This window comes from Uloborus diversus, chromosome 5 (assembly GCF_026930045.1).
Source record: "Uloborus diversus isolate 005 chromosome 5, Udiv.v.3.1, whole genome shotgun sequence".
Classification (NCBI taxonomy): domain Eukaryota; kingdom Metazoa; phylum Arthropoda; class Arachnida; order Araneae; family Uloboridae; genus Uloborus; species Uloborus diversus.
Genome location: NC_072735.1, coordinates 24468765 through 24489931, shown reverse-complemented (window position 1 = coordinate 24489931; position 21167 = coordinate 24468765). Strand labels below are relative to the sequence as shown.

Sequence of the window (21167 nt, the reverse complement as noted above, 5' to 3'; positions counted from 1 at the left end):
TGTAATATTAGTTAATCAAATTAATTAATTAACCATTAATTATTTGTTTATTCCAACTTTAATCAACACTTTTGCATAAAACCTGTAATATAGAGGACGAGAAAACTCTGGCACAAACTAGAATTAAATTTCTCACGAACCCCCTAATTTTTTGGCACTAGATAAAATTTATTCTAATGTTCCAAGGTAATTAGAACATGAATTAAAATTGATTTGAATAAATTTCGTGCTAAAATGTAGTAAACCTTCGATTGAGAGTTGATTGTTAGTCTAGTAAACGAACCAAAATGAAAGACCCAAAATGAGGGTAAAAAATAAACGTTTAGTTATAAACAAAAATTGGTACACATGTACAAAAAGGTCTCCTAACGCACATACTAAAAGTCCCCGGTGGTAGAGGATTTCTGAGGGGAGCTCGTGCCACTATCTTGGAATTCCGTTTTTTCGATTTATCTTGGATTCCGTTTTTTCAGCTTTCGTCTTATATCTCACAATCTTTGCTCTTGAGAGCTAAATAATCAATTGTTAAATTGAAGAGCCCAAAATACCTTCAAAAATGTGTTTTTTGTTATAACTGTAATAACTGCAGAGACAATGTGTTTCCAAATTCGTGGGACTTTGAAAACTATCTACTTTTTTCCCTTTTTTCATTTTCGAGACTCTGCGAAAGACATATTAATCATTTGTTTTTAAATAAATGGACTCTGTTATGTCATTTATGTCAACTGAGATCCAAAAAGACCTCTACGCATGTAAGAAATGAATGTGTACCCTTATGCGGTAAGGATACATTATAAAATTAATGCTAAAAAATACAAACATGCAAAAAGGGCACCTTCTTCCTCAGATTCTTAATTCCGGATATTTCGGTCATAACGAAAGTATGTATCACAAAATGTGACTGGCAGAAAATTAAGTGTAAACTGTAGCATTGCTTACATAAACTGCCGGGATCTAAAAAAACACTGACTTTAACGGTTATCATCGAATAACACAACATTAACAATCTGAGGAAGAAGATGCCCTTAAATTAATATGTCTTTCCTTGAGTCCCGAAAATGAAAAAAGGGAAAAAAGTAGATTTCAAAATCTCACGAATTTGGAAGCACATTGTCTCTGCAGCTATTACAGTTATAACAAAAACACATTTTAAAGGTAATTTTGGGCTCTTTAATTTAACAATTGATAATTTTGCTCTCAAGGGAAAAGATTGTGGGATATAAGACGAAAGCTGAAGAAACGGAATCCAGGATAAATCGAAAAAACGGAATTCCAAGATAGTGGCATGAGCTCCCCTCAGAAACCCTCTACCACCGGGAACTTTTAATATGTGCGTTAGGAAACTTTTTTGTACATGTGTACTAATTTTTATAACTAAACGTTTATTTTTTATTCTCATTTTGGGTCTTTGTTTGCTGGACTATGGTGTTAGGAAAAAAAAATGAAAAGAACACCTGCACATATTTTTGTCTTTCTGCATTACTCGCCTCCTCCCTTCCCCACCTGCCCTCTAATTTTGAAGAAATAAAATCCTCCTAATAACCTGCACTACTTCAGATCAAAAAGAGGAAATAATCACACCAAATAAATCCTCGAGAGGCTCCAAAAATAGAGGAGAGCGAAAAAAATGGTCAGTTTTCCGAAAATTCACTAACTTTGAAATCTAATTTCTCGCCAAATATTATAGATACAATAAAAGTAAAAAAAAAGCTTTTTAAAGATAATTTTACTTTCTTTAATTCATCGAATTACAATTTTATTTTCAAGTAAATATGAGATATAAGACAAAAACTGGAAACACGCACTTTAATTTCAAGATGATCGTGCGAGCTCCTTCCCTACCACCGGGGACTTAAAGTACCCTCACCTGCTTTCCAGTTTCAAGAAATCAAATCACCATAATGACCTATACTACTTCAGACTGAAAAGAGAAATGAATCACATCAAATCAATCACTGAGGAGGCTCCAAAAATAGAAAAGAGCGAAAAAATGTTCAGTTTTTCAAAAAATTCAAACTTTGACATTTAATACCTCATAAACTATTATAGCTAAAATAAAAAAATGAAAAAAAGCTTGTTAAAGATAATTTTACGCTCTTTAATTCATCAAATAACAATTTTGTTCGCAAGTAAATAGCTTTTGAGATGTAAGACAACACCGAAAATCCTAGGTGGCGCTGCGAGCTCCCCCCTACTACCCCTACCACCCTTTTAGTATATTTATCAGGAGCCTTTCCTGTACGTGTGTGCGAATTTGCAAAACATGTTTTTTTTTTTTTAAACCGTTCATTTACTTAACTATGTTGAACAATGCTTTAATTAAAACGTATCTTAAAATTTTCAAGCAATATACATGTTACGGAGGGTCGCCGTCCTATGGTGGAAGCTACTGTTGTTTATAGGGCACAGTACGAAAAAGGTGCCAAATAAAGTTTTCCATGATTTCCTTAAAATGATGTTAATTTAGTACGAATTGAATTCATTATCCATTTATTTTTTTAATATTACTTGTTAAACTTTTGCTGTAGTTACATGTAAAAAAGTTTTTTTTTTTTTTTTTTTTGCAGGTAGAGATACGGGGGCACAAACCGACATTTTGCCAAAAATATGAATATGTAGAGAGTGAGCAAACTAAAGAAGCTCTTCTAAAAGTTCTGGACAATTTCAGTAGAGACGAAATACAATTTGCGATAGTTTATTATGAACCCGTAGATTCTAAAGGTGAGAAAAAGCCTGCATAATTATATAGTTTTACATCTTAAATTAATTTAGCCATTGAAACAAATATATTTGAACAATTTCAGTAGAGACGAAACAAAATTTGCTATAGTTTATGAACCCATCGACTCTAAAAGTGATTTAAAAAAAAAAAAAAATGCGCATAATCATACCGTTTTACACCTTAAACTTATTTTGCCATTGAAACGAATATAATTGGACAATTTTAGTAAGAGACGAAATACAATTTGCGATAGTTGATTATGATCCCTTTGATTCTCAAGGTGAGAAAAAAAATACGCATAATTATTCAGTTTTACATCTTTTAGCTATTGAAACGAATCGAGTATCTTCAAACATACATTATCTTCATCTCAATTACGATTACCAATTTTGTCTTTCACGTTTGCCATACCAAACTCTGACTAGGAAAACTTCAGAAAATTGAGTAATATATTTCATTTGGAAATTCGTAAAGAACAAACGGCAGAGACGGTCATAAATCGAAATTGTCAGTTATACTGATTAGGGTCGGGCTTGAATCTCAAAGAAGTGGATGGACATGACATCATGTGGAAACGTTCTCTATTCGTTGAGATTAATCATACACATTTCAACAACAGTTGCAACTTAGCATTCTCGTGATACCGTTTTTTTTGTTTGTAACAGTCAAGTTTCTCAACAAAACGTAATTGCATAATGTTCGCATTAAAAGTGGTGTTTATTAAGAAGAAAATGTCTTATGGAATGATTTCAGCAATGTTTTTACTCTATTATTCATCAATTTTTATTTGTTTTAAACTTATTATTTATGTCAATGCCGTTCCTCAAGTCTTACAAAAAGTACATTATTTTTTTTACAATTTTTTTGTGTAAGTGAATATTTTAAAAACCTTCATACTCAGTTGTGCAACTGTAAAATTATACCCTATATACAGAAGAATGTCAATTTTGATAATGTGCAGCAAAAGTGCAACATAAAATAATAATAATAATAAATTATCTTATATCTTTCAAAATTATAAAGATATTGAACTGGAATTTTATTATGAGTTGTGAGATCTACTTGGGTTTTAAATTATAAAGCTTATAAATTGCTATCCTTCGCGCATGCGTAGTGAAAACTTAATTGCTTAAGTTTGAACGTTCCTATTTCACCAAATTTTCAGTAGTTTAATTTAAAATTTTTGTGTTGCAGTTCTCTTGTATATTATTAAATATTCCGAAATTTGGTGAGGGGTGATGGAAAACTCTGTGTGTTATGAGCCAAAAACCTTCAAGTAAAATTTGTACTTTTGAAAGAAATGCTTATCTTCGTGAATATGAGTGATACTTTCGCGAGAATGTAAAAGTAAATTTTACATAGTAGTAAATTAAATTAATTCTGCAATTTATGGCTTATTCGAAGGTATTTACGATCAGGAGTGTCAAAAACCTTTTTTGTTGTTTTCTCAGTTTGTTACTGGTCCCCTAAATGGATGAGTGTTTTACTTTTTATCGGAATATGACAGCTGGAGCATGCCTTTTGTGCGATGATTATTGTGTGGCTCTAATTTTTCTAGAAAACCGTAAAAAATATGAATTTTTGTAAGTCTCATACTTGAGATTTTGGCATAATCACCAAGTTTTGGGAAATTTTCACTTCATTCTGGCAAGGTTGACAGTGCTAATTGAAGTATATTAAATAGAATATATTATTACTAGTATGAGTTTTATTGAACCTGAATCTGATAGATTAACAATGAAGTAGCTAGTATGTAGTGAAGGGGAGGGAGGCAAGATCGAATCTGTGATTAGAGATCTCTCACTCTGCTTGCAGATCCAGGGGATTAGTGAACGGCAACGAGCAGGGGACGGTAGCCTCTAGTTCTGAAACTTGTGCCGTAGCTTTTATAGAGTATTGTTAAAAGAACAAAATTTAAATTAATATGCTACTATTTTATATGCTGAAGATTTTTTGTCTACTCTAATGTCAAAATTTAGAGAACGGGGTGAAAATATTATTATTATTATTTTTAATTTGAAGCTTCTTTGATTCATTCACAGAGCAATATTGCCGTGTGCAGGTAAAGGGCAGTGACTGCAAATTTTTCATTTTTTTGCATTTTTGTCATCTATTGCAGTGTTTTTCAACCGCGGTGTGCCTCAGTATTTTCAGAGTTGTAGAAAAAGAAAACATCATCCAGGAACTTTCTTTGTAGGCATGAGAAAAATTTATATAGACGTCAGGAGTGACTGCTCCTTGAAACTAGGGTGCAGCGAAGTGCCTTAGAACGCAAATTGGCTGTTTGTAAAAAGAGTACCTAAAAGTCTCTGATCACGCTGTTCACGATCTGTTACTATTACCATTTTAAAGAACATATAATTGAAATGAGATTCTTAGCATTGTACTTTTCAAGAACAACAAACGTGCCTAGATCCTAGATTTAAAAACTTCCTAAAGCTCTTCCCACCATAAAGTTGAATAAGAAGCGCATGATGAACATTAAATTAATTTCTAAAGAAACTGAAATATTTAAAAGATTTCTAATATTTAAAAGATTAATTGTTACATCCATATGGAAGGGCTGGTTTTTTCTCATCCTTGATTTGACAAGTAAATGACAAGCACTATCCATATTTACATATGGAATTTAGTTCAGTGTGCTGCAAAGATTGAGTCAACTAACAGGTATGCCGTTAAGTAAAAAAGGTTGAGAAGTACTGATCTATTGTACGTTATATTTATTTTACAAGCTCGCTTATTTAGTTTCCGCTGAAAAAAAGGCGCTTAAAATATATCTAATTCCAACATTTACCTATTGACACACGTTTCTTCAAATGTCTCGAAAACTCATTTCTGCAGATACTGCCGTTTACCTGCACACGGCAGGATACCTTAATGTCGTTCTTCATCAATCGACCTTTTTGTTTTTCCAAATCCTGTCGGTGTTTCTTTTCTTTTCTTTTTTTTTTTTTTTTTTTCAAATTGAAATCAAGGTTAATGATATATGAAAGCAAAGGAATTCTCTAATAGTCATTTCAATTTCCCATAAGTTTAGGCCATCAATTTGGTCCCGATTCGATCGAAAGAAAGAGAGCTTTACATGAAATTGATTTTCTTTTGGACATGTTTTTAAAGGAACTTGATGAGAGAGGACTCCAAGATGAGGTAAGTCCTTAAAAATTTCGTTAATATGCGAACACACTTGTTAATTGCATAAATTGAAAATGATATTGGATAGATATGTTTTACGATTGGTAAGGACCTATTTAGCAATGCATAAAGTAAGGAGTTTCAGAACCCTAATAGCAGTGAGTAAAAAGCTGGCCTATCGTTTCGAGTGTCAAATATGTCAATGGGGTGGTTTCTTTCAGTCAAAAGTACTACTTTTAGTCATTGAAATGGATAGAATGAGCAAAAAAAAAAAAAAAAATAAATAAATAAATAAATAAATAATAATAATAATAATAACATGGACCCAGAAAATACTTTCATTTTCCCAACAGTTTTTTTTTAATTAATTTTTTAAAATGTCCGATTTTTCAAACAAGGCGTGGTCTTTATGACGTCACAAATGGTGCACTTTACCACATCTTTCTACTACGTTTCCACGTTATGATAATCAAGCAGCGAATTAAAATTGCACTCTACGCTTGCTATCAACCATATCGTTGCCAATACACGTGAGTAAAGATGCGAATTAAATATTTAGCTCTGTGAATGGCAAAACTGAATGGCATTTCATCATTTGTGATGTCATCGCCAAGAAATGTAAATAATAAAAGCTCACGATTTAAGTAATTTTTTAAAAACATTAAACAAATTATTTAAAAGATGGTCAGATCCTATGTTTTTAAGCATGCTCTTTCAGAAAAAATACTTTTAAAATTTTGGAAACTACCCCATTGCCCTCCCCCTCCCGGCATTGAAAAACTTATGTTCTTACTTATAAATGGGTGTGTTTTTTGTTGTTTCCGATAAAATTTACCCTGAGTACGTTTCATTAGCTCCCCCTCCCCCCAGAAAAAAACTCAATAATTTCAGGTCTGCTAAAATGTGAAACAAATATGAAGTTGTGTGACATAACATAAGGATCATCGTCACGTGACGGTCACAAATCACCACTGTAAATTCATCAACAGGCTCCTACAATTTACAAACAGTGAAGTCACAGGACACTTGTCACAAATTGTACCTGCATGACTTTTGTGAGGCGTCGCATTTCTGTCACTTTTTGACTTTATATCAGACAATGTTTGTTTATCTGTTTGTTTGCTTTTTCCGCCCGATGCTCAAGATACCCCATAGCATTAACAGCCTCGATATTTGATACAAAATTCAATCGTTCCCTGGGAGTCGGAAACCTCGAAGCGGATTCTTTTTCTCCAAAATTTGGTCACTTTTGTGAGGCGTCACAATTTTGTTACTTTTTGACTGTTAAACACTGTGGCTCGCAGATCTTTACTGTAACTTTGCCGTAATATGTTGTGCTATGACGGAAGTAGACTTAGTGGCTTCAAGTGGATTTCTTGTCTTCCAAAATTATCAAGAAACAAATAAAAGTTATTGTCTGTTCTCGAACTCCGCGACTAGCAGCTGCGAACGGTTTCAATTGAAAAAGGGGTGATGGTTTAAGAAAGCGCACTTTTCTCGATGCATTCAGTTTTTGCTTGCTCGTTACTTCCTTTTTGCTATCATCCCTGTTTTGATAAAATCAGAAGAGACCTGACGCATGCGCAAATTCGAGTAGGGTTTCGCGTTAAAATATCGAACAGTAGTGTGTTTTCCATCTTGTTCATTCAAAAGATTTGTGTTTTTCATGCATTCTAGGAATCTTTTTAGGTAGTCACGTGGCTGTCTTATTCTAGGTAAATATCGTTGTCGTATCTGATCATGGGATGACCCTGACCGAAGACTCATCAGTACATCTGATTAATTTATCAGGTTTAATGGACGTTTCCGACATTGAATATATGATTTATTTTGGAGCGACTAGTATGCTTCTACCTAATAAAGGGAAGACGGACAAGGTAAGTGCACGAATATCTAGCAACTGGTTTATAAAAATTTCCATAATAGGAAAGTTGCAACCTATTAAATGTTCATATTTTGATTATTGGATATTGTTAAATGACCCTCAAAACTAAAAAAATTCACCATCCCCGAATTTTAAAACACCATGATTGATTTTTAATGAATTTTTAAAAATCCACGCACAAAAGTGCGCTCTTCTGAAACGTCACGAGCTTACGTCACAGGGCACTAATGGGAAGCCTTCCGCCGAAAATCCCTTGTTTTCGCTACGGACATTTTGAGCGCGCTGATATTTTTATTTTTTAGAAATTCAATAATCTTTTTGAACACACTATGGAGGCCGGATTCGTTAAAGCACAATCTAATAATCTTCTTCAAGTAACATCAATGATGGTATTCGAATATTTCCGAGAGGATGAGAGGTTAAATGTTCCAGAAACGCGAGGAGTTAAATGCGAGGAGGAAAGCCTTACGTTTCGTCTTCGAAGTCAACTGCACGTCCTTCGGCTTCTCCCGCGGCGGAAGAGCGCATGACGTCACTTCCTGTGCCATTTGACGTCACAATTGCTTGAACCTTAAAATTTAATTAAAAAAAACTACTTATCGTATCGCAAAATTTTTTTCACCTATGATGTTCATACATGTTACTCTATCATATAAAAATATAATTGAAAAATCGAAAACTTCCCTATTTATTGCAAATTGTGCAAAGTATAATTTATCCAAAATTGGCTACTATGATGTTTTTGATATTCATAGTTAATAAAAAATTAATTAATTAATTATTTAATAAAAGAAAGAGATAGAAAAAAAAAGTTACCTACATGTTCAAAGCCAAAGTTTTGCAAGAAATACTTTTTAGTAGGTGCTATAAATAAAGTATAGTTCTGAAATTGATAAGAACGAGCCCTCCGTTTTTCAAAACAATGTTCTTGCTAAAAACCATCCTTTTCTGCACAGAATGCTGCAGTGACATTAAACTCGCCTTATGAAAATCGACGTGAAAATAAATGAAATTTTTTACTTTAAACGATTATTATTTTTATCTCTCTCATACACCGCTTTTTAAAAAGATTAAACTTTTGTGGGAATTATTAGGAACAATTTGACATTTCGATCAATGTTACAAATTTGAAGTACCTACAGTGCTGGCTAAATTATTAGACTAAGACTATTTTAAAACCAAATTCTTAATTAAATACATGACTATAGACACAATAACGAACAGTGAAATAATTATCAAATATTTAGTATGCATTCCCTTGTTCTTGATGAGCATTTTAAGTCTTTTTGGCATACTTTTCTCAAGGTTTACACCATTTCTTAACTTTTTAAAAAAGGAGGTAAAAAATTGTTTATACTCACTGTTATATATACTCACATGCACATACTCACTAATTACCTAAAACTAACTTTAAATATAACAGAACACACTAATAAAAAGAACTAATGAACTGTTTAAGCTGATTGAGGTTATGTTCCTAGTAGGTAGATAAACTAATAACTTAAAGAAAGCAGACAGAGCTGCCACCTGCAAACATTAAATTATGCTAAAATAACGTAATAACCAGTGTACAGTTACTGTACTTTAACAGTAAAATAAGTAGTATTTTAGTATAAATAAAGTACAAAAAAAAAAAAAAAAACTCTTCAGTCTAATAATTTGGCCATCACTGTATAACTAAACGTTAGAAACAGTACTCTAACATATTTTTCTGAAATATTATTTAAAATATGTAACGAAAAATTTCAAAAAAGAGGTAATTTGTTTTCAAATTTAAATGAGGTAAGCTTATTAGCAATTAAAAAATCCCCAACTCAAGAAATTTACGTTGTCTTATTAAGTCTTTAAAAAACTTTAAGGTCAAAAAATAGTTTTCAAATTTTGAATACTATTTTCTGTGCCAAAGGATATTTTAAACTTTTAATTAACATTTTCCAGGTATTTTATTTTAATCAGGGGTTTGGGGTGAAACTGGAGTATCATGCCAAATTTTAGAAGGAAGAATCGAATAAAGAAAAAAGTAACCGTGAAATGTATGCTCTTAATTGCTCAATATATAAACTAATTCATTAATTAAGTTTTAAGAATAAAAAATAAAAAAGGAAAAGAGCGCGATAAATACTGTGGAGAGAGAACTCAAGAATTATGTAATAAAAAGTGAAAAAACAACGCTGAAGATTATGTATGACCAGTGAAAGCTTTCTCACATCTTCAAGTGAGCTGTATTTCCAAGAGAAGTCAAAGGTTTTGTATCATTAAAATATTATTTAAAAATATTTGTTTGCATATAAATTTCATTCACTTGCTTTAAAATTAAATTTTTGTGATTCACTCTTAAAGGTTTTAAAAATATGTATTATCTAGGTGTATAAAGCCCTAAAAGGAATTCCAGGATTGAACGTGTTCCTCAAAGAAGAAATACCTGTGCACTATCACATTAAGAATAATCGGCATACTTTGCCAATTATGCTTGTAGCAGACGAAGGCTATTACATACAGGGGGTAAGAGAATTTCAGTCTTTTAGTTTTAAGCTAAATGAAAACGAGCTGATGTGTGTATCATATGACTTCCTTTTACACCAGTTTAATGTTATTTCCCCATTATTGGCAATTTTAATGTGATTCAATAGTTAACTCTCTAAATATCACCAACAGTGGCTAAATCAAAACCAGATTTTAAAAAAAATCACCAAATTAGTCGCCAAGTTGGCGACCAAAAGACGGGCGATATATCGCCAAGTCTCCGTCAAATTATAACACCACTTGAGTTTGCATCGAAATTAACAATGATTTCTCCCCAAAAAGGTCCAAAAGACCCCTTTAGAAACACCCGAAAGCAACCAAAAAGGGAGGTGCGCAACTAGACCCCACTAGGAGTCTAAGTACCAAATTTCAAATTTCTAGGACATTCCGTTCTTGAGTTATGCGACATACATATGCACATACGTACATACGGACGTCACGAGAAAACTCGTTGTAATTAACTCGGGGATTGTCAAAATGGATATTTCGGGGGACTGTACGTTCTTAGGTACTAATCCACGTGTGGTCGGGTTGAAAAAAAAACACCAACATTCATTCAGGGATGAGCAAAATGGAAATTATGGCCGATTTTTGAATGAATTTTTTTCGCTAATACTTCCATTTTTGTAAAAGGAAGTAAGAAGATGGGTATTATTATTAAATTATCAGAAACCGTGTATGTGTAAAGTCCTTCCAGATAGCGTGCAGCGAAGAAATTTTTGGACAGCGAGTCAAGATATATTTTTAAAAACGGTATTTAAGGTGGGTGAACCATGGAAGGCCACTGTGAATAAACAGTTTTTATGAGTTCAATTACTGCATAAATGATAGAAACAAATCATTAAGTGACACTTTGTTTTATTGTGTGTCATATAAGTTATTTTTTTTAAATTCTAGATATAATAACTACTTATCAAACTTAACTTTTTGTTAAACGGCCTCGCAAAAAGAACAGGGATTCATACAAGGCCAATATTATAAATCAGTTGTTCAACTTATAAAAAAACTACAGTTTTTATTATCAAAATATCCGCTTTTACTAAAACTACATAAACAGCTCCTTCATTTAATTAAACAAAACATTAAATGCTAAACATATTATAATCTTGAAAAAACCTAACAAAAATTCTTCAACACCATCGTGTAACTAAGAATATATTAATGGAAATTATTTAAAAATTACAGTAATGAGTATTATATCGATAATAAATAAGTTTCCAATGCGTTTTAGAATGAAATTATATATAGAAAAAAAAAACTTTCAAATTTTCAAAATTAATTTGAATTCTGAAATTTTGAATTCAAATTATGCTTTTCGCAGTCACGAGTTGCGACAAGATCCTACTCATTGCTTACTACCCCACTCACTTGTTTCTAGAAACGGTTCCTGTCCCTACAAGCCTTCCCCTCCTCTTGGGTGGTTACGTGTGTATAGTTGTGTACGTGTAGGCTTGTGTGTGTGCGTAGACCTGTGTGTATGCACGTTGGCGTGTGTGTATGTGTGTAAAGGAACGTATGTGTAGGCTTGTGTGTGCGCGTAGACCTGTGTGTATGCACGTTGGCGTGTGTGTATGTGTATAAAGGAACGTGTGTGTATGTGTGCAAGTGTGTATGAGTGTGTATGTGTATGAATGTGTATGTGTATGAGTGTGTATGTGTATGAGTGTGTATGTGTATGAGTGTGTATGTGTATGAGTGCGTATGTGTATGAGTGTGTATGTGTATGAGTGTGTGTGTCTGGGACACAAGGACGCCACCGACCAGGAACAGCAGCTACCGGGGGACAGTGTGCTCAGGACCAGGAGTCGCGCCTGCAGAGGACGGTGGGGTTGAAAAAGAAACCGGACATCAAGGACGGTCAAATGAAAACAACTAGCAATCGTGATTGCTCAAAAAAAACTAACCCATAATTTCCTTATGGCTCCGTTCTTTGTAAGGCCAAAATGTTCCGAAGAAGACCAAACTATTAATTACCATCTATGACAAGCTTTTTTTACATTAAAAAAAAATAATAATCACTACTTAATAAATGGTTTCTAACAGTGCGTCTTGAAATATTGAATTTTCAGCAGATGTACTATACTGACATTGTTTTTATGAAATAATCATATTTTCTGGCTGGAGTATTTCTATCATCGATGTTTTAATTGGGGACTTTGATGCTTTGATGCTTTTCACCGACCTAGCGTATCAACAACAAATGACTTTAATGCCAGCTGTTCATAATTACAATGCATTTAATATTTTATTCTTTCAGTTGGACATTCCAGTTAAAAGCATTCCAGGAGGATCACTTCCAACTCTTGGAAGCCATGGCTATGATCCCTACAAAGTAACAGACATGAGAAGCATTTTTTACGCATTCGGTCCTGGTCAGTTGTCCATTTTGTTTTATTCTTCTTTACTAATAATAAAGCTGAAAGTCTCTTCGCCTGGATCTCTCTCTGTCTGAATATCTCTGTCAGGGTCTCTCTCTGTCAGGATCTTTGTGACGCTGTGACGCGCATAGCGCCTAGACCGTTCGGCCGATTTTCATAAAACTCGGCACAAAATTAGTTTGTAGCATTGCAGTGTGCACCTCGAAGCGGTTTTTCGAAAATTCGATTTTGTTCTTTTTCTATTCCAATTTTAAGAACATTTTATGAAGCAAATTATCATACGTAGCCGAGTAAATTACCAAATTATCATAACGTGGAACCGTAACATGAGCGATCCATTTAACATAGCAAATTAGCAAGAAATTCATCATCCATTATTTGTAAATATTCAGGCGGTCCAAATGACCTTTTAATTTTCAAAGCCGTGCGGGTACCGCTAGTTTAATGTTGCATTGATGAAAAAAGTTTTAAATGAGATTTTTAAAACTCATGCAATGACTGGCGTAAAAATAGATTTAATGGTTGACATGACGAATATCATTTTTATTCCAGCGAATGCAGTAGCACGCCAAACAATTCTCAGCAAAAAATAAATAAATAAATAAATAAATAAATAAAATAAAATAAAATAATAACAAAAGTAGTTTGAAAATGAAAGATTTTTATTTCGAAGCGAAAAAGCCTTGACGTCAAGAAAAAAGAAAATGCAATTGAGTCCGCTTATTAGAAAATCGGTTAAAAGAATATCCTGCTTAATTATAATGCATTTTTAATGTACCAAACCAATTTAATGCGTTATTTTGATCCCGGTTACTACATTTTACGGTCTCTGGACGATTGACTGCAATATTCAATGCTATTGTAGTAAACATCGAACATTTTATCGTGGTCTCTTAATCGAAAAAGTGTATATTTTTATCATAGCATATATAAAATTGCTAAAAGCATTTAGCATCGAAGCACAAAGCCCAAAACCTGCCCCCTCCCCCCTTAAAAAAATAGTTAAGTTTAAACCAAACAAAACTTTCCAACTTAAGTTTCAATCATGCTTAGAATAAAGCATGGTCTGAATGGGGGCTGTTTCCTTCAGTCAAAAGTACTACTTTTAGTCACTGAAATTGATAGAACGAGTTAAAAAAAAAAAAAAAAAAAAAAAAAAAAAAAAAAAAAAAACATGGACCCAGAAAATACTTTCATTTTCCCGACAGTTATTTTTTAATTAATTTTTTTAAATGTCCGATTTTAAAAACAAGGCGTGGTCTTTATGACGTCACAAATGATGCAATTTGGCGCATCTTTCTACCACGTTTCCACGTTATGATAATCGAGAAGCGATTTAGACATTACGCTCTATGCTTGCTATCAACCATATCGTTTCCAATACACGTGAGTAAAGATGATAATTAAATATTTTGCTCTACTGAATGGCAACAGTGAATGGCATTTCATCATTTGTGATGCCACACGACAGAAACGTAAACAATGAAAGCGCACCGATTTAAGTAATTTTTTAAAAATGATTAACTTGAACAAATTATTTAAAAAATGGTCAGATCCTATATTTTTAAGCATGCTCTTTCAGAAAAAAATACTTTTAAAATTTTGGAAACTATCCCCTTCACTTTTTCAAAAATCTTCCTTCATTAATAAGACAGTCAATATGCCTCATTGATGGTCAAATTTCTCAAAAGTTCAATAAAATAGAAACTTGAAGTATACACCTTTACATTGCCTCTAAAAAAGTAAGTAAAAGCAATAACTCATGTTTTATTTGTTATCGAGTTTAAAAACAAATTCCCTTTGATGAATTGAATTAAATTGATTTTTAAATTTAAATATTAACTTATATACTGCAAAAGAGAAAATGCTCAGGCAAAATTATGGGTTCAATAAATTAGGTATACTTATTTAAGCTGATGGTTTTTGACAGTAATAAATCCTTTTCTTCTTTTTTTTTGTTAAAAGACAGTGGATTTATTTTAAGCAGCAAGTCACCACCCTTAAGCTAGGGCTAAGGCAGAACTACATGCAATATACCACCAGCTCGGTTATGACATCCAGAGACTGCTGTTTCGTCCTTGTTATGGACTCATTAGTCTAGAATAGTCAACAAATTGCATGTAGTTCTTCCTTAGGCCCTGCTTTACGGCAGTAACTTACTGCTTAATATCCCAGCCTGGCCATCAATTGACGAGTTGCACCATTGATCCGGTTTGTGTGCTAAATTTATTTTAGCTACCAGTTTGTCGGCTTTCTCAGCTTCAATGAGACGACATCTGCCTCCAGCTCGGTCATTGACTATTCCAGACTTACGAGTCCGTAACAAGGACGACACAGCTGTCTCTAGATGTCATAACCTTAGAACAGGAACTAGCAAATGATGGGAGCAAGCCCAAACATTGGCTAAGCAAAAACTGACCCAAAGATCCCAAGTCACGTGACTCAGCAACGACGAACGGTTGACACGTTTTGAGAAAAACAAGCAAAAGTAACCAGCTTTCTTCCAATGCTTTGCTTTAAAATCTATCATGTAACTTGGGGTCTTGGCTTCACAAATGAAAGTCCTCACTCCCTCCATTTTATCCCTTATCAATGGTCATAATCGAGCTGTCGGTATAGCATGTAGTGGATTGATGTTTTATTGTAATACTAGTGGTACCCGTACGACTTCGCCCGTAATAGAAAAATTAAAAGGTCTTTTGGTTCGCCGGTATATTTGCAAATAATGTATGATGAATTTTCTCGCCAATTGGCTTGTACTCATGTTACGGTTCCACGTTATGATAATTTCGTAATTTACTCGTTCATCTTATGATATTTTTGTTCTTAAAATTAGAATAGAAAAAGAATCACATCGAATTTTCGAAAAATCACTTCGAGGTGCACACTCCCATGCTAGAAACGAACTTTGTGCCAAATTTCATGAAAATCGGCCGAACGGTCTAGGCGCTATGCGCGTCACAGAGATTCAGACATCCTCCAGACATCTTCCGGACATCCATACAGAGAGACTTTCAGCTTTATTATTTTTTTTTAGTAAAGATTTTAATGACGATATCTTTTCTTTCTTCAAGGTATCCGGAAAAATTACACAACGCCACCTTTAAACATTGTCGATTTCTACAACGTTTTGTGCGACCTACTGGGCATCCACCCTTTGCCCAACAATGGGACAAGAAGGAACACCAATGGAATGATGATTCCGGAACAGTTGATTTCGCCTCATTTGGAACTCAGTGATTTGGATTCTGCATCACTACCACCTGATCAAACACCTAGTACCCCATTACCATCTTCTGGTCAAATACTGACTTCACAATTTTCGCTGATAATTTGTGTCTGTCTCGTCTGGGTCTGTATTCATCGGTATGTGGTGGACAGAAGATAAAATGGTTTTAAAGTAACAATTTTGACGAAACGTTGTGATTCATGTCATCTCATGAAGTAATATTGTTTTTATTCCTATCATGTTCAATCGTTAGCGAAATTATGAAATGAATCCACTGTCTTATTAAATACATAGCAAACAATGTTCGTGATTAACTTATTTTCCATTATTTTTATGTTTTTCATTATTTTAAACGTATCAGTATCTTCAGTAAGTTACCGCCTTATAGCCAGGGCTAAGGCAGAAATACATGAAATACACCGCCAGCTCAGTCAATTTCAGCCGGACTTCAGTTTCGTGCTTATTAGCACTCATCAGCCCGGCATAGGAGTGACTGAGCTGGAGGTGGAAAACCTCTTAAGGAAGGCAAGAGTGCCAAACAAACTGGTAGCTAATACAGAATTAGCATTGACAGAACCATTGCTTCGATCACCCGTTTGGCCAGTGCTAATTCTGTATTAGCTACCAGTTTGTTTGGCACTCTTGGCTTCCTTAAGAGGTTTTCCACCTCCAGCTCAGTCACTCCTATGCCGGGCTGATGAATGCTAATAAGCATGAAACTGCAGTCCTCGACTGGAATTGACTGAGCTGGCGGCGTATTTCATGTATATCAGTATCCTTCTATTTGCTGCAATTCTGGTCCTATTTCTCCATCTACAAATTTGATTCTAAGCATGGACAATCGCTGAAGGAAGTCAAGAAGGGGCGCGTTTACTTTTCTTGGAAGTTCTGCAATTTGTTTCTTAAACCAGTGAAAGCACAAAAATGTCAGAATAAGAGTTGAAATGTAACTCAACAATTATCTTTTTGATAACATTTTTCTGAACGTTGATCTCTAAAGTGAAGCAAAACTATTTTTGAAAATCGTTACCACCAATGGATAAAGTGTTGATGCCGAAAATCTGGAGTCATATTCATATTATTTTTTTTTCTTCATGGAGAAAGGAAGTTTATTTATATGAAATGCGTGGGGGGGGGGGGATTATATTTGCTTCTTGAAAATACTCTGGGGTATACTGTGCAAATATGTAGGGATAAGCATCATAAAATTTTAGGGGTCTTAAACTTTAGAAGAGTTGACAGCATTCATGCATTTTTATGGATTACAAAAAGAGAAAAATTCGAGAAGCGATCCTTGATCGTAAAACTGGTTTATTCTTCCATAATACGCTAGTATGAATATTTATTCTGAAAATGAGTTCGATTTATTGTGCATTTGGCTTCTTTGCTATCGTTCAGTCTGCATTTCGCTGCTGCAATCTCATTACAGGAGCATTTCGTTGTTTATGTGTGTGTGCGTGAGAGAGTGTTTCACTTTACTCCGCAGCACGTCATTGAACAGGACCGGATTCACCTAAAAGCTAAAAAGGCTAAAGCTTAGGTCCCCGCTTTGTTTGGGGACCCCAACTGATTTAAAAAAAAAACATTATTCGTTCCTAAAAGAAATGAAAACATTTGAAAATATAAATCTCATATCCAAATACTTGAAAACCTTTAAAATTTAGAAAAATGTAGCTACAAAACTTGAATTTTAAAATTTCTAACGAATGGGAGGGGATAGGAAGGAGAATTGCCAAACTATGTCAAATTTATCTCCTTGCTATAGCCTACATCTGAAATACAGGCTAGAATCATAAAAGGAAACCGGGCATATTTTCTATACAGCTACCTTCTGAAAAACAAATTGCTGTCTAAATCATTAAAATACAGACTGTATAAAGCAATCATCCGACCGATTGTGACATATGGAAGTGAAACCTGGACCCTGAATAAAAACGATGAAGAAGACCTACTGATTTTTAAGCGAAAGATCATACGTAGAATCACTGGTCCTTTGAAGGTGGTTGATCAGTGGAAAGTTAGAACTAATATTGAAATTGAGAATATCCTTAAAGGAAAAAATATAGTTCGCTTTATAAAAGCCCACCGTCTTTCATGACTTGGTCACATTGAGCGAACAGACAATAATTTTAGATGAAAAAGATCCTGAAATGGAAACCCTTGGGAACCAGGAGCAGAGGACGACCTAGAAAGAGATGGTTGGATGATGTTCTTGCAAACCTGGAAACAATGAAGATCCGCAGATGGAGGGAGAAGGTCGATCAGAGGGCGGTCTGGAGCAAAATTGTGGATCAGGTCAAGGCCCACAACGGGCTGTAGTGCCACTTGAAGAAGAAGATAGCCTACATCAAAAGTGTAAAAATCATGGTTCTCACGTTTCTGTTACATATTACCTGAGATAAATTTTTGAGTTATTCACATGTTTCATGTCTTGATCTTGTAATTTATTTAATCCCAAATGCAGTATTTTTGAAATTGTTTTGTTATTGCTTGCTTTTATCTTAGTTCTAATGCATATTTTCAATCTGTTTAGCATGAAAAAAATACTACAATAATTACACTACCTCTATGTTTTTTCGTTCTCTGCACAGTTTGTAATTGAAAAAAAAGTTGTTGTAACCGGAAAACTGTAGTTTATTTTTTCTTTCAAACTTTACATACGTGTTTCTTAAAAAGTTAGAACAACACTATAAAATTATGCAATCAAGTACTAAAATCTCATAGACTGGAAAGTGCAAATAAATTGCCTTAGGTAATTTTAATTGTTCTAGAATTTCCGAAAAAAATAATGAGATACGTCCGCGAAATTCATAGAAAAGTGTGATATATTTTTATTTCTTATAAACAAGGAATGGTCTAGATGGGCAGTATGTTACTCATTGTTACCTATCTTCTAAGTCTGTACACTACTTTTTAAAACATTTTTTACTATTGATCATTTTAAAGTTAATTCACTGTTGTGTGGCTTGGAGGGATGTTCAAAAACTAATTGTACGAAAAGCCGATTTGAGCAAGTGACAAGGCATTATCTTTTCTGCTTCCCCCCCCCCTTCTATGTCGACTGCCATCTTTGATGAGCCGAACCAAAAACAATGTTCACTGTATATTATCCTAATTTGCTAATCAGTATATAACTTTAAAAAAAGTGTTGTTTGACTATTTTTTAATGATAACAGTTCCAATTATCCCTAATGAGACTTTAAAATACAGACTTTTATAGTTATTTTTCAAAATTTCCTCCAAAATTGCAGTTTTCTATATTCCCTTAAAGGGAAGCTCTGCATCACTCATTTGATATTCTTTACACTCTAAGGTCAGTCCAAAAAGGATAACAGACAGCATTTAAAAAGGAATATAAAATAAGTACGACATTATATATATCAAATGAAGATGCAAAACACATTGTGAAAAAAAACTTAAAAATGACTTCTTACGCAACTGAGACGAATAAAAATAGTCTGACCACTGATGAGATGGAACGGCTAATACCCGGTTTACATTCAGAAATGGACGCATCTATTAGTTTTTAGGGATGCCAGCTTTTCCCACGTGTGTCGCCCTCTAAGAGTCGGATTGGAATTACCGAAGCACGAACATCAAATTTTTACTTTCCCCCTCATTCAGCTAGACTCGTCGTAACATACCAACTGTGGGCAGACAGTAGGTAGCAATCAAAGGAGCATATTGAGACATTTTTTAACACAAAAACTCATTGCCCTCGTGCACCATTACCGAGATACCAATCTGTCGAAATTTTAAGAAAAGGGTTAAATTTAAAGGCTTGGCGAGGTGCAAATTTCTCGCAGACGATTTCGCCGTCTTCATGCGATAGGACATTCATCTGTAAGGCGTGTGAAAGATGTCTTATATTATTTACCGCCTCTCGTAAAATTTGGTGACTTTTCTTTAAATGTTGGCAGACTTTAACCTCATATTTCCATAACTGGGAGACGAGGGCAAATAATTTATGCGTCTAAAAACATGATTTACTTTGCTATTTTTATTGTTACTTATTTAGATTTTTTTAAGCATTATTACAGTTTCAAATGACTCCCTAGTTAGACGAAAAAGAAATCTTTCAACAAAAATTGAGATACGAGCCTCTTCTTTGGAGGACGGGGTATTCCAATAAAATATTTACTAAATTCTCACTGTATGTAGATATAGCAACATTTTTTCTTGAAATAACTACCTTACTAACCTTTTCTGATGCTATAAATACTAACGTCTACTTCATGCCCGTGAAATACTTTTCATAAAGGAAAACCAGAACAGATTGGAAGTGAAACAATCATATCTATCGTCTTTCACGAACCAAGCATTGTGTAGGATTATTGATGTCTGGAAGGATGGTTGTGCATAAATATTTATGTGTAAGTAAGAATGTGACAAGATTCATTACTCATCTTGATTCTACGTTTAGTTTTCTTTTTTATCCGATGCAAAATTGTATTGCTAGTTGCAAGAGGTTTTAGCGAAATGATACAATGGTAAAATTATATTTTATTAAAACTATTAGCCCACTTATTATTCAATATTTGAAAAAGAGTAAATAAAAGAAAATTCGATGGAAGTTCAAACTACTAAAGCGACATATGGTGCTTTAAATTTGTGACACATAATGTATTTTGTGACAAGAGGTGTTGTTGTTGTTTTGTGTCCATAATCAAGGGAGCCCCGAACTTAAATTTTTGGGAGGGTGGAAATTTTCAGTTTGGCGAATGAAACTCCAAATTTCTCCGAATGATGATATTTTTGCAGAATGGCACTCCAAATTTCGCCTAATGATGATAATTTTACCGAAAGGAGCTCCATATTTCGCTGAATGATGATAATTTTGCCGAATGGAACTCCAAGTTTTGGCGAATGAAGCTCCATATTTCTCTGAATGATGACAATTTTGCCGAATGGGACTCCGAATTTTGTGGAATAGAACTCTAATTTCGCCGAATGATGACAATGGCTGCGAATAATTCCAAATTTGTCGAATGATGATAATTTTACCGAAACGTGAGTCGAAATTTGCCGAATAAAGACATTTTTGGAAGGTCACAGTAATCTCCCACCGGGGTGCCCCTGTCCATAACCAGACCCATTGTCATCATACAAAATCAAAAATTTGCTTCAGTCAGTTGTAAAGTACTTAATCGATTTCAGCACACCACGTATCAAATGTTCGGTATGCTGAATTCGAATTTTCAATGCGTTTCGTAAGGTTTTCTTGAGAAATCCCTTTACATGTATTGTATAATTGCGCGAATTTCATCACAAACGTTTTCAGAATACTTTTTTTCCTTA

The 21167-nt window shown here is 33.9% G+C and overlaps 1 protein-coding gene across 1 annotated transcript in view; it reads left to right on the top strand.

Moving 5' to 3' along the window:
- LOC129222441 (glycerophosphocholine cholinephosphodiesterase ENPP6-like) overlaps positions 1 to 16157 on the top strand; it is a 36409-nt gene extending 20252 nt beyond the window's left edge. Inside the window, exons 3-8 of the mRNA XM_054856955.1 lie at positions 2568 to 2721; positions 5760 to 5869; positions 7570 to 7731; positions 10104 to 10241; positions 12520 to 12634; positions 15715 to 16157. Coding sequence (XP_054712930.1) covers positions 2568 to 2721; positions 5760 to 5869; positions 7570 to 7731; positions 10104 to 10241; positions 12520 to 12634; positions 15715 to 16028 — 993 coding nt within the window. The 3' untranslated portion in view covers positions 16029 to 16157. The remainder of the gene's footprint in view (positions 1 to 2567; positions 2722 to 5759; positions 5870 to 7569; positions 7732 to 10103; positions 10242 to 12519; positions 12635 to 15714) is intronic.
- The last annotated feature ends 5010 nt before the right edge of the window (positions 16158 to 21167 follow it).